This window comes from Canis aureus, chromosome 2 (assembly GCF_053574225.1).
Source record: "Canis aureus isolate CA01 chromosome 2, VMU_Caureus_v.1.0, whole genome shotgun sequence".
NCBI classification, from domain to species: Eukaryota; Metazoa; Chordata; class Mammalia; order Carnivora; family Canidae; genus Canis; species Canis aureus.
The window spans coordinates 92354083-92380695 of NC_135612.1; the positions used below are offsets into that span (position 1 = coordinate 92354083).

A 26613-nucleotide genomic window follows, 5' to 3' on the forward strand; every position below is an offset into this window, starting at 1 on the left:
CAGGACCATGGAGAAGGTGTATGGCCGGGGAGGTGAGCGCCCACAGGGTCCTGGCGTCCAGGCCCGGGAGAAGCACCCGACAGTGCTTCCCAGAGGGAGAGCATGGGTGATCACTGGGTGTCCCCTCTCCCGGCCCCCGCGTGAGGTGCCCGGGGGTGGGGCCTCGGGAGGCGGTTAGCTCACGACGGTGGGGCCCATGACGAGAAAGACCTCAGCCACCAGCGCGCTGGCACCCCGATCTCCGACCTCTAACCTCCTGAACTGTGGGAAATAAGTGTCGGTTGTTTATGAGCGGCGCAGTCCAATACTTGTTCAAGCAGCCCCCGCACCCTAAGGCGACGGCCAGGAGGGAGGCCGGGGTGGGTGGCGCCAGCCCGCAGGAAGGGAGAGGCTGGAGCGGGGGCCCTGCCCTGCACAAGGGACGCCTCCGGGGTGGCTCCACCCTGCACCAGAAAAGCCAGCAGCTCACCCCCAGCTGCAGGCAGGTACAGAGCTGAGGGCCCCTGTCGCTGGTCCCATCTACACGGTCACACTCCCAGGACGGAGGCAGTCCCACGGCTTCCTGCGTGGTGGGCGAGCACAGGCCTCTGCAACCCGTCCAGGCTCACATGGCTACAACGCAGTTCGGTGCCTCACAGCTGTTTTCTAGATACGTCACCCGAGAAGAGGGAAACAAAGGCAAAAATAAACTATTGGGACCACAATCAAAGTAAAAAGTCTCTGCGCAGCAAAGGAACAAATCAAAACTAAAAGGCGACCTACAGAATGGGGGGGGGGGGGGTATTTGCAAATGACATAGCAGATACAGGGCTGGGATCCAAAATATAGAAAGAACTTATACACCTCAAGAGCCAAAACCAAATAACCCAGTTTTTAAAAGGGGAGAAGACACAGACGGACGCTTTCCAAAGAAGACGTCCAGATGCCAACAGACATGTGAAAAGATGCTCAGCATCACCCATCAGCAGGGAAATGCAGATCAAAACCACGATGAGTATCACCTGACCCGTGTCCCGGTGGCCAAGATCAACAGACGAAACAAGTGAGGATGCGGACAACGGGGCGCCCTCGTGCACTGCGGTGGGAACGCAGGCGGCGCAGCCTCCGCGGGAAACAGCGTGCAGGGTCCTCAAGAAGTTAAGGTGCAGCTGCCCTACGACCCAGCAGTCGCACTGCAGGTGTTTATGAAAAGAATAGAAGAGCCCTGATCCCACGGGCGCCTGCACCCCGATGTTCCCTGCAGCATTACCTACGTCGGCCAAACCACGGAAGCAGCCCAAGGGCCCATCGACCGGCGAACAAATACATTAGATGTTGGACGGACGGATGTTAGTGGAATATCACTCAGCCATAAAAAGAATGAAACCTGCCCCATTTGCAATAACATGGATGGAGCTGGAGGGTATTCTGCTGAGTGAAGTAAGTCAGTGAGAGAAAACAAATACCGTGTGATCCACTCACGTGGGGAATTGAAGAAACAAAACAGACGAGCAAAAGGAAAACAGAAACCAAGAAACAAACTGTTCACTCTAGAGAACGCACTGCTGGTTCTGGGGAGGGTGGGGGGAGGTGAGGGGAGCAGGTGATGATGAAGCAGTGCACTTGTCACGATGAAAAAATATTAATTTTAAAAAACGATGTTACAGGAAGAATCGATGGAAAGATATCTCTGAGGCTGAACACAGGCTTTTAATGAAAATTCTATTTTTTTCCATAGATTCTAAAAACTGCTAAACACATCCAGAATCAGGATGCTGACACGTAAGAACTCAAGGGTGACTAAAAATAAGAAGGGAAGTATTTCGAGAAATGACCCACCCACGTGCCAAGATCACGCCTACCCCGTAACAGAACAAGAACGCCTCCACTCTTCCAAAATGCCTTCCCTGCCCACTTGGCCACTCACTGCCTTCTGTTTTCACATCACATTTCTTTAATTTTTTTAAAAAAAGATTTTATTTACTTATTCATGAGAAACAGAGACATGGGCAGAGACACAGGCAGAGGGAGAAGCAGGCTCCAAGCAGGGAGCCCGATGTGGGACTCGATCCCGAGACCCCAGGATCACACCCTGGGTCAAAGGCAGGCGCTAAACCACTGAGCCACCCCAGGATCCCTCTTTTTTTTTTTTTTTTTTTTAAGTAGGCTCCATGCCCAGCATGCTGTACCTTCCTGCTGCCAACCCAGTGGGGCCGGTGCCTTTGGTCCCCACTATATGACACGCTCTCCCAGGACCTGGTCCCGTAGTTCAGCTACAAAACACTGTCAGCCACATCCCCCTCCTCTGGCGGATGGGCTTCTCCCTTTGCTCCAGACAGATGTCTTCAGGGTGTTTCTTCCTCCTGCGGCTGATGCTCTTCAGCTCCTCCAATTCCTTCTCCATCAAGCGGGACTCAGCAGCGGTCTCAGACAGCATGTCCCGCAGGACGTCCACCTTTAGCCTCAAGAGATTGTTTGCTTCCTCCAACTGCTGGTTCCGCCTGCGGAGCCGCTCGCCTCCCTCCGGTCCACACCTCCGCTAATCCCCGTCTCTGCGATCCGCTGGCCATTTTCAAACTTCAGGCTTTGTCCCACCAGGTTCATGGTGGGGGTTCCATAGCCCAGGCCCAGCGCGACCTCCCTGGTTGATCGATCCAGATCATGCGGGTTGGAGAGAGAAGCAGACTTCCGAGGGGGCGTTTTCTTAGGACCGAGCGTATTCCCAAAGAGACGCACCTTTGGCCCGAGGAAGGAAAGGTCGACGCTCCCTTCTCCAGATCGGACAACTGAAGCTTAGAGAAGTTAAGTAGCTTATCCCCAATCACGCGGTGGAGAAATGGTGGAAGAGGGCTTCGAAGGTCTACTCCTCTGCGCCGCTGATAATCACGTCGTCGCGGTGCAATGCTTTACAGTCTGCGGGAAACTGCCGGCGGGGGTCTGCGTCACCCGCGGCGACCACGGCTCCGGCGCTGCTCCCTCTTTATTTTTTTAAATTTATTTTTGTTTTTTAATTTTTGCCTTTTTTAAAAAAAAGTAGGCGGCACCCCTAGCGTGGAGCCCAACGTGGGCTTGAACTCACGACCCTGAGATCAAGACCTGAGCCGAGATCAAGAGCCAGATGTTCAGCCAAATGAGCCACCAGGCGCCCCACACATTTATTTATTTTAATACATTTTGGGCTCCAGTGACAAATAAAAATAAAAGTAAATAAAATAAAGCACAATTTGGTGAAACATCCCAGGCCACGGAACGCCAGTCTTTCACCCCAAACCAAGCCGCGTGTCTCCATCTCCGCCGTGTCCTGAGTGTTCACAACTACCTGCCGAAGGCTTCTCTTGACGGCGCACGTGTTGTTTAGAAGAGTGAGGTCCACGGAGCTCTGTGGCCCCGGTCACGGCCCTGCGACGCGGTCCAGGTCCCACTGCCCACGACGCTGTGACCAGCTCCCCGAGCCCCGCCAGGCGTCAGCACCCGGGGCAGCGGGGTGGTGGGCACACGGCCCCTCTCTGTACTAGGTTAGCGACTTTCTACGACTCCATAAATGTTGCAAAATAAAAGGTTTAATAAGAACTCATCCTCTGCCAGGGCTGGGGCCTTCGGCACCACACGGGGTCCGTCAACCCGCTCCTGTTTGCAGGACGGCACACTGAGGCCCGTCCACGCGAGGCCTCCACTGCCCGGGGCCTCTCGCCTCCTCCCGGCGGCACCCCGCGCCATGCCCCCGCCTCGTTCCCCGCCCTGGCACTGCAGAATGGCCATCTTGCTCTGGCCCAGTGGCCCTGTGGGCAGGGGCCGGCACCTGCCGGGCTCGGCTGGCGAGGGCTGGTCTGTGCCTGCCCCGGCCCTGCATCGACTTTTGTCCCCGTCGAACACTGCAAGATCCTTACAAAATAAGAGGTCACAGGGAGCTCTAATGTCACCGTGCTCGGAAAGGCCCCGAGGTTCAGACATCTTTCACCTATTTGCTGCTGTCACCTGCCCAAGTGTGGCCACCAGATGTCCCTTCCCACAAAAATCAATTTGCAGGATTGTCCAATGAGACCCAAGCCCTCGGTGGGCAGTATCGCTGGCGGTTGATCCGCCCCAGGGAAAGCGCTGCCAGGAGCGCCTAACGCAGCAGAAATGCCAATGCTGGCATTTGCTTTAAGTTTTTATTTTTCTCTTTCAACTGCTTTTTACTTCCACGTAGGGGAACGAGAGGAGAAATGCATCATAGAAGACATTCCAAGTGACACGCTGGTAACAGGTAGGCGCGTGTGTCCCCGAGCGTCGGGCCCAGGTGTCGTCTTATGCGCGGTGCTGATTTCTTGGTGCAGATACTCCCTGGTGGGAGGGTCCCCGGACTCCCCTGGAGAGAGCTTGGGTGATGCCAACCTGCCATGAAAGCCCCTGGGCTGAACTGCATTCACGCACACGGCGGGAGACAAAGACACAACAGAGTCCGAGCCTGATCTGGTTTCCCGGTTGCCAGGTTTCCGTAAGTAAAGGAATTTCTGAAACCATTAATCACGCTAATTATGGTCGATTCTCAAAAGAGCGGTGGGGTCTCCCGCCTGGTCCCACACGGCAACCCCGGCGCCCGCGTGTGTGCAGAGCACAGCGCCCACGACCCCAGCTCCGGGCGCAGCGGAGCCGGCACGTCCCCACGCGGCCACCACCGTATCCCATGGCTGAGCTTAACCGGCCTTCTGAGACAGAAACGAGCGCCCGTGCTCCCGGGATTTCTCAGGCCACACTGACATCCAACTCCCCGATTTTAATGCAAAAAAGGAAATGCAAACGGGATCTAAATCTAGCAGGATTCCCCCTCAGAGCCCATCGTGTGTTCCTGTGCCCAATTCTGTCACATGGACTAGTGTCAAATGCTCCTCTGTGTGTGTCCTGGCTGTTTTATGGCAAAGAATACTAAGCCCCCCTGCAGAACCTCGGGCGCACGACAGCCGGCCGCGGAGCCCGGGCTGCAGAGAGGCTGGGGGGACCTGGGCCGGGAGGAGCCGCCTTGGGGACTGCGCGGTTCGAGCAGAGCCCCTGAGAACTGCGTGCCCTTGGGCGAGCTCCTGAGCCTCTCTGGTCATTTGTCAGATGGGATGAAAATAATAAGGGCACCTGTTTCTTCTTGCGGTGACTGTGACGGCTTCAGTATCTGCCAAGCTGTTAGAAGGAGCCAGACACACAGGACGCACATTAAGTGTTTGCCCACGGCCCTGGCCCTGCTCTCATCCCTGGGGACGTGTGACTCCTGGGCGAATAGCCCCGTGGCCGCTGGCCATTGTCCTCGTAGCCTGCATGTGAAGGGGCAGAGGAGCAGCAGGGGGATGGGAGTGGCCTGCCCACCCTTCGCTGCCTTGTGGGCCGCCAGCTGGAACATGCATGGCAGCAGGCCCGAGAATCACCTGGCCTTCCCGCGGGGTCTGGGACAGGAAGACAGCTGCGTGGAGGACAGGTGTCACGCTGGCCACCCCTCGGCCGGAGTGCAGAGCCTCCTCTGCTCCCCGTCCAAAGGGTCATGCGCTGGCCCTTCCCACCTCCCACTGCCCTGGCCCTGCCGCCCCAAGCCTCCAGCTGTGTCCAGCTCACGCTGTGGTCTCCACAGCCACCGCCCCCACCGCCCCCACGCAGTTATGCAGGGCTCGGGTTCCACGCCTGATGTGTGCTGTAACAACAGGAGCCTGGGGAGACACGTCAGGTCACTTGTCTCAACATTTTAAAAAAGAGAATATAGGGATCCCTGGGTGGCGCAGCGGTTTAGCGCCTGCCTTTGGCCCAGGGCACGATCCTGGAGACCCGGGATCGAATCCCACGTCGGGCTCTCGGTGCATGGAGCCTGCTTCTCCCTCTGCCTATGTCTCTGCCTCTCTCTCTCTCTCTCTCTCTCTCTGTGTGACTATCATAAATAAATGAAAAAAAAAAAAGAGAATATGATCCTGGGGCGCCCAGGCAGCTCAGTCATCAGACTATGGCACTCCTGATCTCGGGGTCATGAGTTTAAGCCCCACTTTGGGTGTAGAGATTACTTAAATGAAATTTTGAAATTAAAAAAAATAAATTATAAAACATCATCATTAAAAAAAAGAGAGAACATGGTCATAAGTCTCATATATGCTAATGGAGGAAAAAAACATACTTGATTACTCTCCCACCTGAAAAAAGGCAAGAAAGAAAGGATAAGGAACAAATAGGATAAACAGAAAGCAAATAGCAAAATATGGTCTAAACCCAACTACGCTTCACATCACATTAAGTGCAAATGGGCGAAACTCTCCAATTAAAAGGCAAAGATCATCAGACTGGAATTTTTTAAAAAATGAGTACATACTGTTCCCAAATGAAACACTCTTTTATTGTTTTGAGTGGGGCGGGGCAGAGGGAGAGGGAGACTTGAGCAGACGTCACACCCAGTGCGGAGCTCAACATGGGGCTCAGTCTCCTAACCCCAAGATCATGACCTGAGCCAAAATCAAGAGTCGGACTCAAACAACGGAGCCCCCTCACCCCCCAAATGAGACACTTTGAGTATAAGTAAGGTCGAAAGTGAAAGTGGAAAAAGACCAACATGTAAACCTGAACCGGAAGTGTGGTTCCAGCAGACTTTGACGCTAGGAATTCGAGTAAAGAAGCGCATGAGTCACCAGCGTCGGGTTGAAAACAGAAAGGTGTTTGCAGGTGTTTCCTACTGGACCGTTACGAGTTTCTTGTAAAAGAATTTTGAGCATTTGAGCCTGACAACCACAAAGCAAATCTCTCTTATTATTTTCCCTTTAACCGTGATTGTTTCTTTAGCCTTCAGCCCTGTTTTGATGTGTGACATAACACAACCACCTACCCCAGAATACACGTCTTAAAGGTATTTTTTTAAGTTTTTTTTTTAATTTTTATTTATTTACGATAGAGAGAGAGAGAGAGAGAGAGAGGCAGAGACATAGGCAGAGGGAGAACAGGCTCCATGCACCGGGAGCCCGACGTGGGATTCGATCCCAGGTCTCCAGGATCATGCCCTGAGCCAAAGGCAGGCGCTAACCGCTGCGCCACCCAGGGATCCCTTAAAGGTATTTTTTAAAGATTTTTTTTACTTATTCCTGAGAGACACAGAGAGAGGCAGGCTCCCTGAGGGGAGCCCGACGTGGGACTCAATCCCAGGACCCTGGGGTCACACCCTGGGCTGAAGGCAGGTGCTCAACCACTGGGCCCCCCGGGGGCCCCTTAAACTTTTCTTTCAAAAATCCCTTTTATGAAGAAAGACTGCTGTGTATTTACTCCGTGCCTTCCTGCCGGCTCTGCTGCAAGTGCCTGCGTGTGCGGCCAGGACCTCGGCTCAGCTCACCCGCGGCAGCGTGGATACGGTGCTGACCGCCGTGGGCCTGGGCTCTTCGAGGCTCTGAGCACCCGGGCTGCCTGAGCCACAGAGGGACTCTGTTTCCACTGGGCGTCTCGCTGACCTATGGCAAAGCCGCCTCTGCCGTGGAACCCCGTAGTGCGTACGCCACGGCGAATACGCGTGCCATGCACTAGGTGGCTGAGAAGAGCCAATCCAGAACGTGCTTACACTGCATCAGCAGAAGATGAAAACCCAGATGTTAAGTTCGTCTGGGGACCCGCGGGGATCTGAGACCCCGTCGGACATCCCCGTCCAGGGGAGCGCACACCGGCTTCGCCGCCGGGGTACCCGGAATCCCGTGAGCCACACCCACCTGGAACGCTGGGGACGGATGACCTCAGAGCCAGTCAGCCACCTCCACCCAGACGTGGGCTTTCGCTGGTCGGGACTACAAATAAACAGACCGCGATGATCCGAGCAGTCGGCCTCGCGCCTTCCCCAGGGCGCCAGAACGGCCTAGGCTCTGCTCCAGGAGGCCCGCTCTGCAGCACCTTTGTCGCCCAATAGCTTGGTGACTTGGAGCTGTGCCCTTACCTGTGACCTGGGCTCACCCCTGCCCGGAGTGGCCCGGCCCCTGGTGCGGCCGTGGCCAGATGCAAGTGTTCACCAGGCTCCTTCCCACTGGCTCGCTCTGGCTCCCCGCTATGGACCTGGCCTCCCAGGCTCTGTCCTGAACCGCCAAACAGGTGTGGCCCTGACTGTGGCCCAGCCCCCCCCGCCCCGGCCCCCCTCAATGGAAGGACGCTGCCTGAGAAGCAGAGAAGAGGCCCGCGTTCCCCTAGGGAGCTGGGAGGGAGACGGCCCAGGGCCTGGCGTGGGTGCGGCCACACACGAGCCCCGCGGACAAACGCTCAGTGAAACCACCCTGGTTTCCCAAAAGTGCCTGGAAACGTCCAGGTAAAACACGATCCGGTTTTCACATTGTTTTTCTCAGTCCTTCTTCGTAACGTTCTGTGATCCAACTGGATCGTCAAGAATGGAACAGGCAGTGAGTGCATTTCTGGGGGAGACACGGGAACGGGGAGCGGCCTGCGGGGTGGCTGTTGTGACGGGGTGAGGCTGTGCTGGTCGAGGAGGCAGCGTCCTTGGGAACGGCAGGCTCCAGAGGAGGAGACACCGTTTACATGAATGTAACCGCACTTGGGGACCTGGTGTCCCGTTCGCAAGGTCCCCGGGGACGAGCCACTTCCCAAAGCAGCCAAGACGTTTGTTTTCCCTTCAGGGCACAGACCGTACTGGAAACAGGAGACAGGAGAGGAGGAGGGCACAAAGTGGGAGGTACACCCCGGCCCCCACGCGGCTGGGGCAGCTCCAGCCATGTGTCCACGGGAGACCACACGTCAGGGGATGTGGGGCCCCTGCCCTGGAGGCCGAGCTGGAGCCCAGCATTCTGGTGCAAGGAGCCCCGGGGCGGGGGTGCTCTTGGGAGACAGATGGAAAGAAGCCAGGCCAGGTGACAGCAGGTGGCACGTGGGGGGGTTGTTTTTCAAGATTTTATTTATTCATCTAAGACAGAGAGAGCAAGAGCAAGAGCGAGAGCGAGAGAGAGCCCGCACAAGCAGGGGGAGGGGGCAGAGGGAGAAGCAGGCTCCCCACTGAGGAGCCACACGCTGGACCTGATCCCAGGACCTGAGCCCAAGGCACACGCGTCACCCCCGGAGCCCCCTGTCAACAGACACGTCTTAGGAGGAGAGGCCCGAAGCGCCAGGAATAGAGGGAAAGGACTGGCCTCCACTCGTCGGTGGGAGAACAGCAGAGCCCAGCGAGGCGCCAGCCCTGCCGCCGGAGGCCGCTGCGCCCAGGTGAGGGAGCAGGTGCGGAGCCCTTGCACCCAGGCCTCGGATCCGCTCAAAACCGCTGACCTGCGGTCCCATGGGCACAGAACTCCCGGCACAGACGCAGCCGCGCTCGCCCCTCAGTCCTCACGGCGGCACCTTCCGTGACGGCCACACGCCAGCACGCAGACGTCCGGGGCCACCTGTGCCAGTGCCCCTGCTGTGCCCCCGCGACGACACCTGGCCTGTACCTGGTGCTCCCCGTGCAGACGCCCATGTGCCGGCGGGAGAAGCTGGCCCAGGGCGCACACGCGTGTGTCCTCACAGGTCAGGGGCCAGTCACCTTCGGGGGCCGGGTGGCATCGGGACGCCGACGTTTTGGCCGCGCTGGCTCGGCCGTGATGACTGGCTGAGCCACGCGGGGCTCACGCGCTCCCGGAGACCAGCAATCACGAGGGCGCAGCGCAGCACGGTTGGCGGGAAGCTCTCGCCGGCCACGGCTGGGCAGCTGAGCACACGCACATGCACACGCACACACCAGGCCAGGCACCCCGCCAAGGCTGCGGGGTGGGGGTGTCGCTGTGGCGAGGCGGCCGAGGCTCGAAGTCAGGCTGGCTCGGCCCTGACCCTCAGAGCCGCCTAGCGCGTCAGCCCAGCTCGGGGCAGGGAAGGCGGGGGCGGCCCCCGGGTGCCTGGGGCGTGGGCTCCGCGGGGCCCCGGGGACTCTGCTTGGGGAGGGCCCGGGACGAGGTCACAGGTAACCGGCCAGGCGTTTGCACGGCGCTGACCACCGGCCACGTCCCACATCAGACAACGTAGGGCGTGAAGCCCCTGCCCTCCATTCGCCGGCTGCGCCCACGGGGACAGCCCCCGCCCCAGCTCCCTGCTCCCGGCGACACCTGTGCTGCAGGCCAGGGTGGCCTTGGGGCTGGCGCCGAGCAGCGCTTCTGCACTGCCATCTGGTGGCAGAGTCCAGGCACGACAGCGCGTCCCCTCCCCTCGGGCCGGGGCTGGGTGCTGGCGGGGGGACGAGCTGGGGCGGCAGAACCCACGCTGGCCCATCCTGCGACCCCGGCAGCGCGCCCCGAGCACTGGCGTTTTACCGGCGGGCCCGAGCGGCACCCACTCCTTCACCTGGTGGTTGAGCGTGTGCCGCGGGACGCTCGCTCATTCCCAACACCAGGGGGCCCAGGACAGAGGACACGGTGTCCCCCGACCCGGGCTCCGACACCCTACAGGATGCAGACGGGCCGGGCCGCCTGGCTGCCAGGAATAGCCCAGCGTGCGCACGGCGGGAAGAGCCACGCCACCACCGAGTCCCGCAGAGGTGGGGGGCACCCCAACCAGCCCAACAAGAGGCAGGGCAGCAGGGGCCAGCTGCACAGGGGTTGGGACACCGGGCGGGGACGCGGAGCGGGGGGACGCGCGGCTCGGGGCTGGCAGGGGCCAGACCAAGACCTGGCGTGTTTCACAGGTGGGGGACACCAGGTGGCCGGAGGGAGGGCCGCGGAGTGAGGCTCGCACGCCTGCCGGAGGTGCCGCACCAGGTCAGGGGCGTTCCTGTCCGGCTCCTGCGGGGGGGCGGGTGCGCTCTGCGACGTCAGCGCAGGCCCCACAGTGTGCATCTGCCTGCCTCTCCTTCCCGTCGGTTTACTCCCGTCTTCTTTCTTTTCTTTTTTCTTTCTTTTCTTTTTTCTTTCTTAAAAGATATTCATGAGACAGAGCGAGAGAGAGCGGCAGAGACACAGGCAAAGGGAGAAGCAGTCCCCATGCAGGGAGCCTGACATGGGACTCGATCCCGGATCAGGCCCTGGACTGAAGTTGGGCTAAACCGCCGAGCCACCGGGGCTGCCCATTTCCCGTGGTTTCAAGCTCCGTTTATGCCTGTAGGGTGGTTGTCTTCTGAGTGATGGCACCAATGTCCCTCTTTGTCCTCCGTAATTCTCATCGCGCTGAAGTCTGCTTATCTGATTCTTACAGACGCTCAAGCTTTCTTTCATGAACGTCAGAATGGTGCACCAGTTTATAACCTACCTACAGCATCACATCGGCGGTGACCTTCTTGTACACTCATCAAAAAAAAAAAAAAATCCATCCTGACATTCTTTGTCTAATCTGTGTTTAGAGCACTTACATGTAATATAACTGTTGCATGGAATGTATATTGTCAGGATTTAGGTCTGCTATATCTTACTGTTTTTTTTTTTTTTTTGCTCCCTCTCTCTGCTTTTTGTTCCCATTTTTCATTTCCTACCTTCCTGTGGGTCGGGTGAATGTTTTATAATACCCTATTTTTGCTTATCTATAGGATTTTTCACTATACGTCTTTGTATAGTTATTAGTGGTTGCTGTAGGGATTACAATACACATACTCATCACGGTCTACACGGGTCCACAGCTTGTCATTTCAAGAGGAACGTAGAAACCTCATGACCACGTGTCTTTGCCCTGCTCACCCCTTTTAGTTGTCATAAGTACAACCTCTAAAAACTTGGAGAACCACACCAGACAATATTATATACATTGTTTTCAACTGTCAACTTCAAGAATAGAAAACGGTCTATTGTTGTTTCCCTAGTTACTCTTTCCACTATTTCCTCTTCATTCCTGGTGCTGCAGATTTATCATTTTCTTGGAAGTTCTTTGAAGAACTTCCTTTAAGCAATTATTTTAAAGCAGCTGTTCTGGTGAAAAATTCTTAGTTTTCCTTGACCTAAGAACATTCTGCCTTCATTTTGAAGGATATGTTTCATGGATATAGTGTTGCTTCACAATTCTTTTGTCAAAATTTTTTCTGGTCTCCGCATTTTTTTTTTTTTTTTTTTTAAGATTTTACTTATTCGGGCAGCCCAGGTGGCTCAGCGGTTTACCACCGCCTTCAGCCCAGGGCCTGATCCTGGAGACCCGGGATCAAGTCCCATGTCGGGCTCCCTGCATGGAGCCTGCTTCTCCCTCTGCCTCTCTCTCTCTCTGTGTCTCTCATGAATAAATAAATAAAATCTTTAAAAAAGAAAAAGATTTTACTTATTCATGAGAGAGGCAGAGACACAGGCAGAGGGAGAAGCAGACTCCCTGCAGGGAGCCCGATGTAGGACACGACCCCAGAACCCAGGATCACGACCTGAGCTGGAGGCAGATGCTCAACCACTGAGCCCCGCAGGAGCCCTGGTCTCTACGTGTCTGATGGGAAATGTGCTGTGATTCAAACTGTTGTTCCCATTAGTGATGTGTGGTTTCTCTCCACTTTCCATATATATTTTTTTGTTTTGTAAAAATTAGTAAAAGGAAACTTTGTTCACAATGGGGTCTGCAGGCAGGGAGCTCCGGGCCCGACCACTCCCGGCCACCTGCAGACCCAACAGGAGCTGCACCTGCACCTGGATGTCACCTTAGCGACCACTTTACTATCCCAGCAGGAGAAGGACGGTTTCCTCCTCCCCCAACAACAGTCCGGCCAATAGGAGATGGCCCCATCCCGGCCAATGGGAGATGATCCTGGCCCAGCTGGCCCAGCCGATGAGAAGCCACCGCAATTCCTTCTCAGTTTAACCCACACACCCTCCGCCACCGCCCCCTAGCCCCCTCCCCTTCTTTGTTCTGCAGACTCATCTGTGGTTTTGTTCTCTGCAGCTCCCGAATAAGCCCCATTTTGTAGGGAAATAGCTGTGGTTCCGTGTTTAGGTGAGCAGTGTTCGGTTCCAAGATCCTGGCCCACCTAAGGCCTGGGTGTTCTTCCCGTGGGACGGATCCAGGGCTGTCCCGGGTGGGGATGCCGCTGGCCCCGCAGGCTGCCTGGGGCTGTGCATGGACTTGGCGGGCCCCCCCCCGCCCCCGCTGCCTCCTCCTCCTCCCTCCCGTGTCCTGCAGGACCCCTGGTGCAGACCCTGTGACTGGAGGAGTCCCCACTCCGTCCCTCCATCCCCCTGTCCCTCCCAGTCTGGGTCTGGGGTCTGCAGAGTGCCCAGCACCCAGGCTCTGGGAGGGAGGGGGACAGACGCAACCCCAGCCCGTCACCTGTTCCCCGCCTTTCAGAGCCTCCTGGTGGTTGCTCTCACATTTTGCCCAAGGTCCTTAGTCATGATTAGCAAGAGAGAGAGGGTGGATGGACTCACACTGTCTTTTCCAGAATCATCAACCAGACTTTTTTAAAAGAAGGGAGAAGCGGCAGACTGGCCGTGGAACAGGAAGCCAGGATGGTGATGTGGGGCTAAGGCTGCGGGGCTCGACCCCATGACCCCAGAACTCCAGGACCCCAGAGCCATGACCTCAGGACCAGGACCGCGACCAAGGCAGACCCAAGGCAGACACTTGGCCTGCTGAGCCCCCCACCCCTGCCTCTAACAGCACAGAACATACACTATCCTGTTTCACCATCTGCAGGGACAAAGGCCCAGGACCACCCAAGAGATCCTTGGACCAGGTGCAGGCAGGGCTAGGGGGCCCAGGAAACGGCCTCTTTAGGTACCCCCCACCCTGACCGCCTCACTGCGTAGGGCCCACCTTGCCCCTAGCGCCCACAGTGACCGGAGGCCCTGGGCCTGGCCTGTGGCTCTGGGCTCCGGAACCAGCCTGCGTGGACTCTGACCCGCATCTGTAGCCACTAGCTGCACGACTTTACCTGGGATTCCGCCTCCCACCTGGGCTGAGGCACCCGGTTTCCCTGCTTCTGCTCCTGGTCCTTAATTTTCCCCACACGGCACATTTCGCAGTGACCGCGCCTCCCCCAAAGCCTTACGGGGAGCGTGCAGGCGCCCCGCGACCTGGCCCCGCTGCCCCCCGGCCCGCCCCCCTGCAGCCCACCCCACGGGCCCCCGCCCCAGGACCTACGCACTGCCATGGGCCGTGGCGCCCCGCAGAGACAGCGTTAAGTGGAAGAGGGGAAGGTCCTGACCCTGCCACTTGCTGTGTGTGTGACTTTGGGCAAATCACCTTTCCTGTGTCTGGGTTGCACCACAGGTAGAGTTGTCATAAGGATGTGTCTGGGGGACGCCTGTCGGTTGGACGTGGGACTCTTGGTTTCGGGTCAGGTCGTGATCTTGGGGTCACGGGATTGAGCCCCAGGTGAGCAGCCTCCCTCTGCCCCGCTTACCGCCTCTAGAATATCCGTGGGGGAACGTAGAGTAGGGCCCACGAAGCGGGGTCCTTCCCTCTGTGGCAAGCCTTAGGGACCTTGGCCCACCAGCAGCACCGGACGGCGTGGGCGGTCCCACGCACACGTATGGGCAGGGTGCCCCTAGCACGGGCGCCTCCCCGCGCCTGCCCTCCCGTACTCCCGGGGCCTGCACCGAAGTCCGAGCAGCATCCCAAGCGCCCCAGAGCCCGGGCCCTGACTTCCGTCACCGAGGTAACACCTCCCGCTGCCCGCGTGTCAGCGCAAAGGCTCCGTGGAAGCAGCCGTGGGCTCACTGTCCTCGGCTCCTCCCACGCCCCGCGGCCGCGCAAGGAGCTCGTCACGTGTGATCAGTTGACTCGGGGACGGCACAAAGCTGCCTCCTCGGAGCACGTTTTCAGGACCTCCCGGGCCACCCCGGGCCTCGGGCAGACACGGACGACCCCACCGTGCGGAGCCCGGCCGTGCCCTCCTCGCGGCAGCCCACCGACACCCCTCACCGTCCCCTACACTTACTGTGTAACTGTCCTGTTTCTGACACAGGGACTTTCAAGACACAGCAGTGGGACTTCCGCAGGCAGGATTTCCTCGAATCTGCTCCGGGCCTAGGGATGTTTGTGACTGTCACAACCTACAACGATGAGGTAAAGGCTCCTCCTCTTAGCTTCTGTTACTGAAATTCTGCATTTGCTACCAATTCGTGTCACGTATCCCCACAAACTTTGAGAACCTCCGGGTAAGCACTCGGTAACCAGAACGTGCCATTTTCACCGCGTGCGGTCCTGAGGAAAGGGGCTCACCGCCCGCCCGCAGAGAGCCTGTGGTCCAGCCGAGCGGAGCGCTGGACGTGGGTGTTTTTAGACATTTATTTGGGAGAGCGCGGGCGCATGCACAAGAGGGGGAGCAGCAGAGGGAGGGGGAGAGGGAGCTCCCGACTAAACAAGGAGCCTGACATGGGACTCGATCCCAAGACCTGAGCCAAAGGCAGACACTTCACGGCAGGAGCCTCCCAGACGCCCCAAAGCCTGGTAATATTCAGACGATCGTGTAGGTCCTCGAGGTTTGGGGGACAGGGTTCTTCTCACCCACCCTGGCTCCCCCTTCGCGGCTGCCCGCCATGTGGCTGGGGTGCGGATGGGGAGCTGCTACTGTGCTAAGAGCTGATGCAACAAAAATTAACCACAATTCACCATCCAAGGCTTCCCCGCAAGCCGCGAGCCTCCCGGAGCCTCCCCAGCTCCACAATAGTCCCACCAGATGGGATTCTGACGGCGTGACCGTGGCCTAGGTGGGCCGACGGACCCTGGGTGCTGCCTCCTGCAGCAGCTCCCCGGGATTCTCTAGTTCACAATATTTTCAAATTGCTCCTAGGATTTCTTCCTCCACCCACGTGTTATGTAGGAATGTGCTTCATCTCTACACGTGTGTAATCTCGCAGTATTCTGGGATCTTTGTTACGGATTTCTACTTTAATTCCACCGTGTTCTGAGAACAGACGTTGTGTGGTTTCTGTTATGATTGTTTATTGAAGGACAGGCGAGGGTTCCTAGCTATTTCAACGGGTTGAAGTGCCTTGTGGCCCGGAACGTGGCCCTTCTTGGCGCAAGCTCCCAGTGACCTTGAGACTGCGCATAATCTGCGGCTGTTGGATGAGGTAGGCTGTCCACGTCCATCAGGTGCCCTTGGCCGACGGGGTGGTCGAGGTCAGCGATGTCCTTCCTGACCTGCGGCTGGATCTGCCCGCACCTGACAGGGGCATCAGAGTCTCCAAACCACACAGCCGAGTCTCCTCCTCCCCCCGCGGTCCTGTCAGTTTGTCTTGTGTCATTTGCTTACCCATTAAGGACTCTTTCGTCTTCTGGGATAATTGACCTGTCACCCATGTGATGCTCTACTATCTACTATCTATTAATTATCCCTAAGAAACTTCTCTGGCCTAAAGTCTACTGTGTCTGGTCACTATGAGCACACCAGCTTTTTTTGTAAGCTTAAAGTCCACGTACGTACCTTCTCCCTTATCTTTAATCTATGTGTCTTTGTATTTAAAGTGGGTTTCTTGTGGACAACCCAGATTTGTGTTGCCGACACGCAAAGTGATTACTGATATCACTGGGTGAGCATCCACTGCGTTTGTCCCCATTTCCTAATCACTGCCCTCATTCCTTGTTCCTATCATTGTCTTCCCCTTTTCCTATCTTTTGTAAATCTAATTATTTCCTGTGATTCCATTTTATCTCCTTTCTTAGGTGTCAATTATATATCTTAAACTCTTTTTAAGTGGCTGCCCTAGAGTTGGCAAATACACTTGCAACTATGTCCCTTGTCATGCTGTCATCCATGTCAGGTGCACATAATCAAATATGCCATTGCTCGTACTTGAACAAACCATTATCAATTAGATCAATTAAGAAAGGTAAGATTTTACTTTACCCTCAACTATTCCTGCTCTGATTCTCTTCCCTTCTTTACGTAGACCTGACTTTCTGACCTGGATCATTTCCCTTCTCTCAGAAGAATGAACAGCTCTTCCTAGGTAGGTCTATCAGTGATGCATTCCCTCCATTTTTCTTTGAGAAAAATCTTTATTTTTCCTTCGCTTTTGAAGGACAGTTTTGCAGGCTACAGGATTCTAGGCCAGTCGGTCTCTTCTCTCCACTCTTCTTGCCTGCATGGTTTCTTTTTTTTTTCTTTAAGATTCTATTTATTTATTCATGGGAGACACAGAGAGAGAGGCAGAGACATAGGCAGAGAGAGAAGCAGGCTCCATGCGGGGAGTCCGATGTGGGACTCAACCCTAGGACCCCGGGGTCACGCCCTGAGGCGAGGGCAGATGCTCAACTGCTGAGTCCCCCAGGCGTCCCCCACCTGCATGGCTTCTGAAGGGAAGCCAGGTGTAATTCTTACATCTGCTCCTCTGTAGCTGTGTTTTCCCTGCTGGCTTCTTTCAAGACGTTTTATCACTGATATCTATAGTTTCAATAGGCCATGCCTCGGTGTCGGGTCTTTTTTTAGTTTGGTTTGGCATCTATCCTGTTTGGTGTCCTCTGAGCTTTCTGGAGCTGTGGCACTAACTCTGTCATCACTGTTCTTCTATGTGTTTATTCTTCTTCGAGAATTGCCATTATGTGGATGTGACACCTTTCACAGTTGTCCACAGGTCTAGGATCTTCTGTTCCTTTTTTTTTTTCCCCAGTCTTTCCTCTCTTTGCTTTTCAGTTTTAGAAATGTCCACTGCCGTATCTTCACTCTAGGAGATTCCTTCCTCAGCCATGTCCAGTGTAGTCGGCCCATCAAAGGCATTCTTTGTTACGGGGTTTCTCATCAACAGCATTTTAAATTTCTCTTAGAATTTCCATCTCTCTGCTTGTATTACCCATGTGTCCTTGTATGCCATCTACTCCTTCTGTGAGAGCCCTTAGCACAGTAATCAGTTTCTCTAAGTTCCTGCTCTGATTGTTCCCTGCCATGTCTGAATCCGGTTCAGGTGCTTGCTCTGGCTCCTCAAACTATGTTTTTTTCCATCTCTTATTCCTTGAAATTGTTTTGTTGTTGAAAACTGGACATCGTCTATTAGGTAAAAGGAACCCAGTACTGGTACCCACAGTTTCTGCTGTGGTACGTTGTGATTCTTTGTATTTTCTTGTTTGTCTTTCCAATTTAGGGGGCAGTGACTTACCCTGTGACCTCAATTCTCTGATGGATCTAAAAAGAATTGGCTTTCATTGTGTTCATCTTTTTACTTGTTAGGACAGAGTAGAAACTTCCAAACTCCTTGATGACAGACTAGAAGTCCTACACCTATTTTTAAAATGACAAACAATATAGAAATTAGATAAACAGAAAGTCAAAGTTGCCCAATAAATATAACCACCTAAAAGCTTGGTGTTCTTCAGAATCTTCTTCTAAGCTTATATAAACACACACACACACATGCACACGTATACTTTTACAAATGATTTTATAATAAAAAATAAGTTCCTATATACACTGCTCTAGCACAAGATATCGCGGATACCTTTAGTACAGGATCTCTTTTTTCGCCACACAACATTTCTTTATTTGGCTTCGCCTAAATTTAGCCAATCCTCTATTGAAAGGTACTAACGTAATTTCAAGAATATAACTTTACCATTACAAAAACACCACACTGAATATAATTTTACATGCAGTTTTGTCTACTTGTGCATTTCCATAGAATAAATTCCTGTAGGTAGAACCACTGAGTCAATGGTTACATGCATTTTAATTTTTAATTCATACTGAACTGTTCTCCAAAATGGTTGTCCAACTTACATTCCCAAATCAGTGTTTAGAGATCGCATTTGTCAATATATCCCTGGACACTCTTGTTTAAATCTTTGCCAATCTGATAGTAGATAAGGGATATCTTACTCTGGGCTAAATTATTTTTCATGTTTATCTACCATTTCATTCCTTCTTTAGGAACTGCACAGTTTTTACTAATAGGGAAGATCTATTTTTAAGAAGGGAAAGTAGAGAACACTACCCATAAATTATGGAAATCCTCAATCCTAGGTATTATTGTCCAAGTTATATGGCCCACAAGGAAGATTCTATTTTACTTCACATTCACCTGGCGAACACATCATTTGCTTGGAATCTAATTCTACGAGGCTTGTGTCCTTCGGTGGGAGTAAGCTGGTGAGTACACGCCTCCCACGTCCCTGCTGATGAACAGAGCACCAGCACTATTCAGGCATGACATTGGTATGCAGAACCATTACACTCGCACTGGCTAGAAACTTATTAAAGTCCTGTGCCCAGATCTGGGTGCAGCAACCAAAGAGGGAGCTGGAGAGCTTGGAAGGGGTTCAAAGGAGAGCCACAGCCTTGATTAAAGGGCTTGAAAAACAAGAACCGTGAGGGAAGGTTAAAAGAACTGTGATTACTCAGGCCTGAAAACAAGCAAAGGCTGGAGGGTAAATTAACAATGGAATTCCAATAAATAAAACTCTTATATGGCAGATGGTGATTGGTTATTTTCTAAACGGGCTGAAAGCAGACAAAGAAAATCTATACTTTAGTATCAGAAATGTAGTCTTATGTAAAGAAAAAATTTTTTCCTGAAAATAATCAAGTTCTTTGAGTGGCAAAAGCCTTTATGGAGTAGCAATCTGATGTTCAGGAGGGCATGGGTACTCTCTCAGGGCCGTGGGTCATCATTTAATACACTATTCTTACAAAGAAAGGCTACTGAGTACAGCAGGGGGGAGGTGGGCCGTGAGAGGTCTCGAAGAGGGGGTGAGAGACACAGGACCAGGGGCGGGGGACAGGACAAGGGAAACGCAGAGTGCAGCGGTTTGAAGAACGTTTCTTCCCTTTCACTATTTGTACAGCGGATCCACTTAGAGATTCGAGTTGGACAACATGACCTTGATGCGGCCATTGCTCAAGCAAAGGACAAAGTTAATGAAGTTAGCTTTAAGCTGGAACATCTAATTGAGCAAATTGAGCAAATAGTCAAAGAACAGAACTATCAAAGGGTCAGTTTGCCTATTCAGCTTGTTTTATCTCTTCCTGCCAGGAACGAAATTCTGGAGACAAAGCCCCCAAAGCATGGAAAGAATAAAGTGCCTGTTCCTCGGCCGTTGGTCTGAGCTAGCACTGTGGGGACACGCAGGGTGAAGGAAAGCGCAATCTTTCCCTCTCTGCCAGGCTGTGAGCTGCTCTAGGAAAAGGGACTTTGGCTCATTGACAGAGCGAATGGATAAATGCCCCCAAACGCACCCCACACATAGGAAGGGGCTCAGCCCACTCTCTAGATCACAGTTTTGTTCTCGTGACCCTGTGTTTTCCAGGTCACCGTGCTCACTGGACTCTGGTCAGACATGGGGTCAAATCTGCTCCCATGCTCACCTTGTGTTGTCTCCAGACTCTGGTTTCCTTACATGAGAAATAAGAGGACAGGTGTGCTTGGTACAGTGTCCAGCTTAAGGTTCAGTCAGGACACCAATTCTGAGAATCGATCACTATCGGCCGGTGGTCGTTTGCTCAGTGGTAAGACATAAAATGTACGAGATAATAGAGCAAATACTGGTATTTTATATCAAAATACAAAAAAAAAAAAAAACCATATGTTTTGTAAAGTTGATTCTTAATCCTTGTCTTTAGCTGACAACACACCTGGCTTAGAAAATCAGATACTGCACTTTGGTGTATGAAACGGGAAACAGTAAATATCTTCAACGTGTACAGCACCTTCCCCTCAAACCCATACAGTTAAATACTTGAAGAAACTAAACCTGCCTATTTCTCTCCCACACAGGACCGTGAAGAAAATTTTCGGATGATCAGTGAAGATACAAATAGCAATGTTTTATGGTGGGCATTTGCACAAACATTAATCTTTATTGCAATCGGAATTTTCCAAATGAAATCCCTTAAAAACTTCTTTATAGCTAAGAAACTCGTTTAAAATGTTAATACAAACAGCTACCTGCTAATTTGTAGAATGTCTGAGTTAATAAATCAAAATACATTCACAACCATGTGCTGCTTTTACGACTTCAAAGATGACCAGAGAGAGAGAGGCAGAGACATAGGCAGAGGGAGAAGCAGGCTCCATGCACCGGGAGCCCGACGTGGGATTTGATCCCAGGTCTCCAGGATCGCGCCCTGGGCCAAAGGCAGGCACTAAACCGCTGCGCCACCCAGGGATCCCCCTCTGTGTGACTATCATAAATAAATAAAAAAAAAAATTAAAAAAAAAAAAAAAAAAGATGACCAGAGACTGAAATCAATGTTACACTGATAAGATATGACTTTAGAAAGTGGTCTCTGAGCTTGGTGGAATAAGCACATCATCCGGTTCTTATTTTAACCTGGAACAGATGGGATCCAATAGACAAAACCTAAGCTGTGTATGTAAATTTCAGGTTTTCCAGTTGCCACGTTAAAAAGGGTTTTTTTTTTTAGAAGGGCGAAATTAACCCCAGTGACATATACTTAACCCAGAACACCAAGAATACTTGCCAGTCTGTAAACAGTAGGACATCAGGGAGACGGCTACACTGCTTTCCCGACCTGCAGCCCTGGAAGCCAAGTGCCTGGCACGGCAGGCACAGATCACTCAGAGCTGCGCGGTCGGGGCTCCACCAACACTGCGCACAACCAAGGGCTCCAATCGCCAAGCACTGGCCAAGTCTCTGCTTTTTCATTTCCCGGCACCACCGCCAACTGTCCAGACCCCCCCGCCACCTGCGCATTGGCCACCCCGCCGCTGCCCTGCCCGCCTGGTCTGTCCCCTGCCCCGTCCAAGCCCGTCTCCCACCCGCCCTCCGGGTCTGTCCACCGCCCTGGTCCAGGCCCATCCACTGCCTGCCTGCCCAGGTCCAGGCCCGTTCCCCTCCAGGCCCATCCCCTGCCCGCCCTCTTGGTCTGTCCACTGCCCCGTCCAGGCCCATCCCCCTCCTGCCCGCCCCGTCCAGGCCCGTCCCTGTCCAGGCCCATCCACGGCCTGCCCAGCCGTCCAGGCCCGCCCTGGCCTGTCCCTGTCCAAGCCTATCCTCCTCCCACCCTTCCTGGTCCAGGCCCATCCACCGCCCGCCGCCCTGTCCAGGCCTATCCCTGTCCAGGCCCATCCCCCTCCCAGCCTTCCCGGTCCAGGCCCGTCCCCCTCCCGTCCGCCCCGTCCAGGCCCATGCACCGCCTGCCCCATCCAGGCACGTCCCCCCTCTGTCCCCCGCCCTCCCCTCCAGGCCCGTCCCCCGCCTGGTCTGTCCCCCGCCCGCCCCGTCCCCCGCCCCGCCGGGCCTGCGGGGTCCTCCGGGCTCCGCCACCCCGTGTGCCCAGGACCCGCGGCGTCTGGGGTCAGCCCCGCGTCCCCCTCCCCAGGCCGCCCGGCGCCCGCACCGCGTCCCGCCGCCACCACCGTCCTGCCCGCGCCGAGCCCTCCGGAGCCGCCAGGGCCGCACCCGCCCCGCGCCCGCGCCTGCGCCTTCCGCGGCCTGACCCGCCGCACGGCGGCCCCGACGGAACAGCGAGGCCTGCGGTGACGGTGACGGGCGAGGGGCCACGCTCCTCCCGCCGCGCTCGGGGTCTCCCAGCCGGGTTTTGGTGGGAGCGGCGCCGTCTCCTGCGCAGGCGCGGGGCCCCGCGGGGTCTGCGCAGGTGCAGAGGCCCGGGGGCCGCTTCCGGGCGGCGGGGCCTGAGGCGGCGGGGCGGGGCGGGGCGGGGGCGCCATGGCCGGCTGGGTGTTCTGCAACCGCTGCTTCCAGCCGCCGCCCCGCGCGTCGCGCTTCAGCCTGACCAACTGCGGCCACGTGTACTGCGACGTCTGCCTCCGCAAAGGTGAGGGCGCCGCGGGCCGGGGCGGGGCGGGGCGGGGGCGCGGGCGGGGCCGGGACGGGGGTCCCCGCGGGGCTGCCGCTCCCCTCCGTGTCTCTCAGGGACGAATAAGTAGGGTCTGAAGGAAGGAAAAAGGTGCGTGAACGCGCGGCCCTTCTCGCGGCCCGGACCGTCGGCCCCGCTGCGGCCTGCGGCGACCTGAGGTGCGCGTGTCGGGGCGGCCCGGGCGTGGCGCCAGGTCCCCGGGGGCCGCGTGCCGCGGGGTTGGGGGCGCGGGCCGGGGCGCGGGGCAGGCTGGACGCGGGCGCTGCGGTCGGGGGCGCGGGCAGGGCCCGAGGTCGGCGCAGGCGGTGGCCGCGGGGGACCTGGCCGCGGGGCTGTCAGGCAAGGCCGGTGCGCTCGAGAGGCCGCTCCCTCGGGGCCGGGGCCGGGGCGGGGCGCAGGCTGCAGGTGCTGCCCCGGGGCGGGGGGGCGGGGCGAGCGCGTCGGGGCGGCACCGGGCCAGCTGGGCGGGGCGGCGGTCCCTGGCCCCTGGCGCTCGCGGCCGGCCTCTACCCCTCCGCGGCCGTCCGTCCGTCCGCCGTCTGTCTGCGCGGAGCCGTCGCGCTCGTCTGGGCCCCTTCCCGCCGGCTGTCAGCGCTCGTGCTCCGTGTTCCGTGGGTTCGCGAGCGCCGACCCTCGCTCACGTCTCTCGCTTCCCGGCCCCCGACGCAGCTGCTGGGCTTTAGGGCCGGCTGGTACCCCAGGCCGCCCGCTCCGGGCTCCGGGCTCCGGCTCCGGGCTCCGGGCGAGCAGAGCCTGCAGGCGGACCCCGCCCCCAGGGTGGGAGCTGCAGGAGAGGCCACGGGCCGTGTCGCCGGCAAGATGGAAAGGGGCCGCCTGAGGCTGTGGGGGCGGGGCGCCCCTCCTTCTCCACGAGGACCTCGTCCCACGGGCTGTGGGGGCGGGGCAGAGCCGAGTGGGTCCTTCTGTGGGAAGTGGCGGAGAGGCGGGAAACGGAGGAAGATCCCGCCTGTGTCCTCAGATGAGGCGAGGGCTTGTTTGCTCGCCCCCACGGGGCTGGTGGGCGACACCCAGGAAAGTGGGGGTTGCCCAGCGGCGTGGCGGGTTCAGCGCCGGGATCCTGGAGTCCACGTCTGTGAAGGCACGTCTCAGCGAGGAGGCTGTTCTTCCTGGTTCTTGTTCTCAGCCACCCTGGGCCAGAGGAAGGGCGGGGGGAGGGGGGCTGGGCGGGGGCCTGGGCTGGGCCAGGTGTGCCGCCGGGAAGGGCAAGGAACCTAGGGCTGCTGGCTGCTCGGGGACCCGGGCTCGCTAGTGAGACAGCAGAGCTCAGACGTGTGCGGCTGGGGAGGAGCACAGGTCGAGAGCCCTGCAGCCCCCACTGGAGTCTGAGTTCTCCAGGGACGCAGCGAGGGCTGCTCTGGTGCCAGGTGGGGGCAGGCGAGGAGATGCAGGGAGCGGGTTTTCCAGGGGGTGACGGGAGTGCCCTGGGGAGCGGGATGTGCAGAGCCGCCCAGAAGAGCAGGTGGGCGGTGTTGGCACACGGCCCTTGGGCAGCAGGAGCTCAGCACACACTCCCAAAGCTCTTTCCCAGTGAGCTGTCTCCTGCTGCAGAGGTAAGTCCCCGGGGGCGGAACAAAACTTGTGCTTCATCTCGGGACAGGGTGAAAGGACCTGTTTTCATTCTGAATAGCTAAAAATTTTAAATTAGGATATCATTACAAAGCCTAATTGTACGAAATTCTGCAGTACATTTGAGTTTGAAGATTGCTGAGCTTCATACTATTTCGGAGCATCTTGGGAAAACAGGGGAAAATGGATTATTAGTTGAAGGAATCTCTTCAACTCTGTGCACATGCACGGCCTTACTCTCTGAACGTGGAAAATGTTAAGTGCTATGAGCCTGTATGTTTTTGAAGAAATACCGTGATTTTAAGCTGCAATGGTACACATTCAGAAGCACTACTCACAGGGTCCCCAGGCGGCTCAGCGGTTGGGCATCTGCCTTCAGCCCAGGGCGTGACCCCGGGGTCCCAGATCAAGTTCCACGTCGGGGTCCCTGCAAGGAGCTGCTTCTCCCTCTGCCTGGGTCTCTGCATCTCTCTCTCTTTCTGTCTCTCTGTCTCTCATGAATAAATAAATAAAATCTTAAAAAAAAATCACTACTCACTATAATACAGTAAAGTTTGCTTTTCTTTTGTAGGTGGAAAAGATGAGTGTTTGATTTGTAAAGTCCCTTGTCGCACGCTTTTACTTTCAAAACATGTAAGTTGAAATATGTATTATCTGAATGTTAGTGTTGTTTTTTAATTCGACATTCAATTTGTAGTCATTTGTAGTCATTTGGGGTGTCTGAGATTTTCTTTCATATTGTGAGATCAACTAGAGGATCTTACAAGATTTCTGAGTAAAGTACAAGTTTCGGTTCAGTTTTGAACCCTCGTACAGGTAACTCCTGACCATAGGTTGGCCCCTGCGTCGTTTGCTGTATGTGTCCAGGAAATGAAGATGAGTTGTATAGGTTTCTTCAGCACAAGACTAGCTCCTCACGAAGGTGAGGGGAGGTTTAACGGTGGTCACTGTTGCAGGAGGCTGAATACAGGTCGTTTGTCATCTCTGTGAAATACACCAGTTTAACCAGCTGGGTTTGAACTTAGTCACAAATGATTATTCTCTTTATACTTAGGTTCTAAAATACTTACTTGATCGGTTGTTTTAATCTTTAACGGTTGTTTTTACTGATTAGAACATAACACAAAGTCACACAAGATCTAAATGAGACAAAATCATAATGGAGAATGTGAAAGTTGCCCAAATCCTGTTTCCCACAGATGTCAGCAAGCGAGTATAGTTCCTGCTCTGTGTGTTACTGTGACTTATCTTTTTACAAAATGCTGTTTTCTCAGTTGACTTGGTATTTTTGGCACACTCGCACTCCCTGAAAAGACTGCATAGTATTTCAGTGTTTTCCGGGGGGTTGGAGGGGGGTAGGTTTTCACTGTTTCCATCTCACAGCGAACCTTTTATTTTATTTTTTTACCACGTCTCTGCATACGTGTAAGAATATTTCTGTAGCATAAATTGCTAGGAGTGGAAAAATAAGGGCACAGATTTAAGTGTTTAAACTTAATAGGAAGCGCTTTATTTCCCTTAAATGTATCAGCTTAACCCCTTGGCCACAGAGCCAGGTTCTGCTGGCTGGCGTAGCTGGTCAGGCTTGCCCTTGAGGGGGGCGCCCCTGGCCTTTCCCTGCCCTCCTGGGCCCTACACTCAGGTCATTCGTTTCCTCTTCTAATAAGTGTATTTAGGATGGTCTGTTTCCTTCTGTTTGCTGCTCTTCTACGTCACTTCAAGCATCTTTTTTTTTTTTTTTTATCATTTCTAAATAGTCTTTAATCTTTCTTGTGACTTAATTTTTCAACTCAAGAATTATTCAGGAGAAATGTTCCTTAATGTCTGAGAGGTTAGATTTTATCTCCTCTATCGTCTCTGTGGAAAATTTTTAGTCTTATGTCTTTGTGACCAGAGAATATGGCCATATGGTTTCTTTTTTTAATTGTCAGGACTTTTGTTGTGGCTTGGTACGTGGTAATTGTTAATGTTCCACAGATGCTTGAGAAAAGTATTCTTTTGTTCTCTGTGCATGTGAGTGAAGTTGCTCAGGGCACCGACACTGTTCCTAACTGTTCCTTCCCGCAGTCTCCCTAGGGCTTGGCTCCTCTTTGCCCCACGGGCCCGCATGAGTGCCCACCACCACGACGCCTGAGAGCCATTCTCCCTGCTTTCTCCCCTGCTTCCTCGAAATTCTTCTCACCTGCAGTCACAGGGATCTGCAGACGTGGGCATGTATCGCAGCTTTCCAGGAGGAAAACCTGTGTCCCCTCATGCCGTGGCTCTGTGGCCTGGCCTCTGGGAGACACCTGGTCCCCTGGCCAGCGACTCTGACCTGCCACTGCTCCCTCACCCACTGCCTTTAGGTCTCTGCCTACGGCTGTGTGTGACCACGCACACATGGCTTCTCTGGCCTATAGCAGGAAGGACACTTGAGATCATGGCACTGTGTGTGT

At 55.1% G+C, this 26613-nt stretch overlaps 2 protein-coding genes and 1 pseudogene across 3 annotated transcripts in view; 2 read left to right on the forward strand and 1 right to left on the reverse strand.

Moving 5' to 3' along the window:
- Window positions 1-1733: 1733 nt before the first annotated feature.
- Window positions 1734-3738, reverse strand: LOC144289957 (protein chibby homolog 1 pseudogene; annotated as a pseudogene).
- Window positions 3739-4035: 297 nt separating this feature from the next.
- On the forward strand, window positions 4036-20745 carry LOC144303429 (transmembrane emp24 domain-containing protein 11). The gene is made up of 5 exons (XM_077881618.1): window positions 4036-4225; window positions 14783-14883; window positions 18776-18901; window positions 19597-19743; window positions 20526-20745. The coding sequence occupies exons 1-5, from the start codon at window positions 4102-4104 to the stop codon at window positions 20673-20675; spliced, it is 648 nt and encodes a 215-aa protein (XP_077737744.1). The 5' UTR covers window positions 4036-4101; the 3' UTR covers window positions 20676-20745.
- A 1649-nt stretch (window positions 20746-22394) lies between these two features.
- Window positions 22395-26613, forward strand: part of RNF212 (ring finger protein 212) — a 29901-nt gene continuing 25682 nt past the window's right edge. Inside the window, exons 1-2 of one of the 2 annotated variants that reach the window (XM_077881634.1) lie at window positions 22395-22549; window positions 24750-24811. In XM_077881634.1, the coding sequence (XP_077737760.1) occupies window positions 22441-22549; window positions 24750-24811 (171 nt within the window). In that variant the 5' untranslated portion in view covers window positions 22395-22440. The remainder of the gene's footprint in view (window positions 22550-24749; window positions 24812-26613) is intronic. The other variant, XM_077881631.1, reaches the window with a different exon arrangement.

Bases quoted from the DNA above. Each gene is read 5' to 3' on its own strand.
- LOC144303429 (XM_077881618.1), top strand. From the start codon at position 4,102: ATGCCAATGCTGGCATTTGCTTTAAGTTTTTATTTTTCTCTTTCAACT. The intron at 14,884-18,775 runs GTAAAGGCTCCT...CCTCAATCCTAG, and splicing joins TCACAACCTACAACGATGAG to GTATTATTGTCCAAGTTATA. The intron at 19,744-20,525 runs GTCAGTTTGCCT...TCTCCCACACAG, and splicing joins AAGAACAGAACTATCAAAGG to GACCGTGAAGAAAATTTTCG.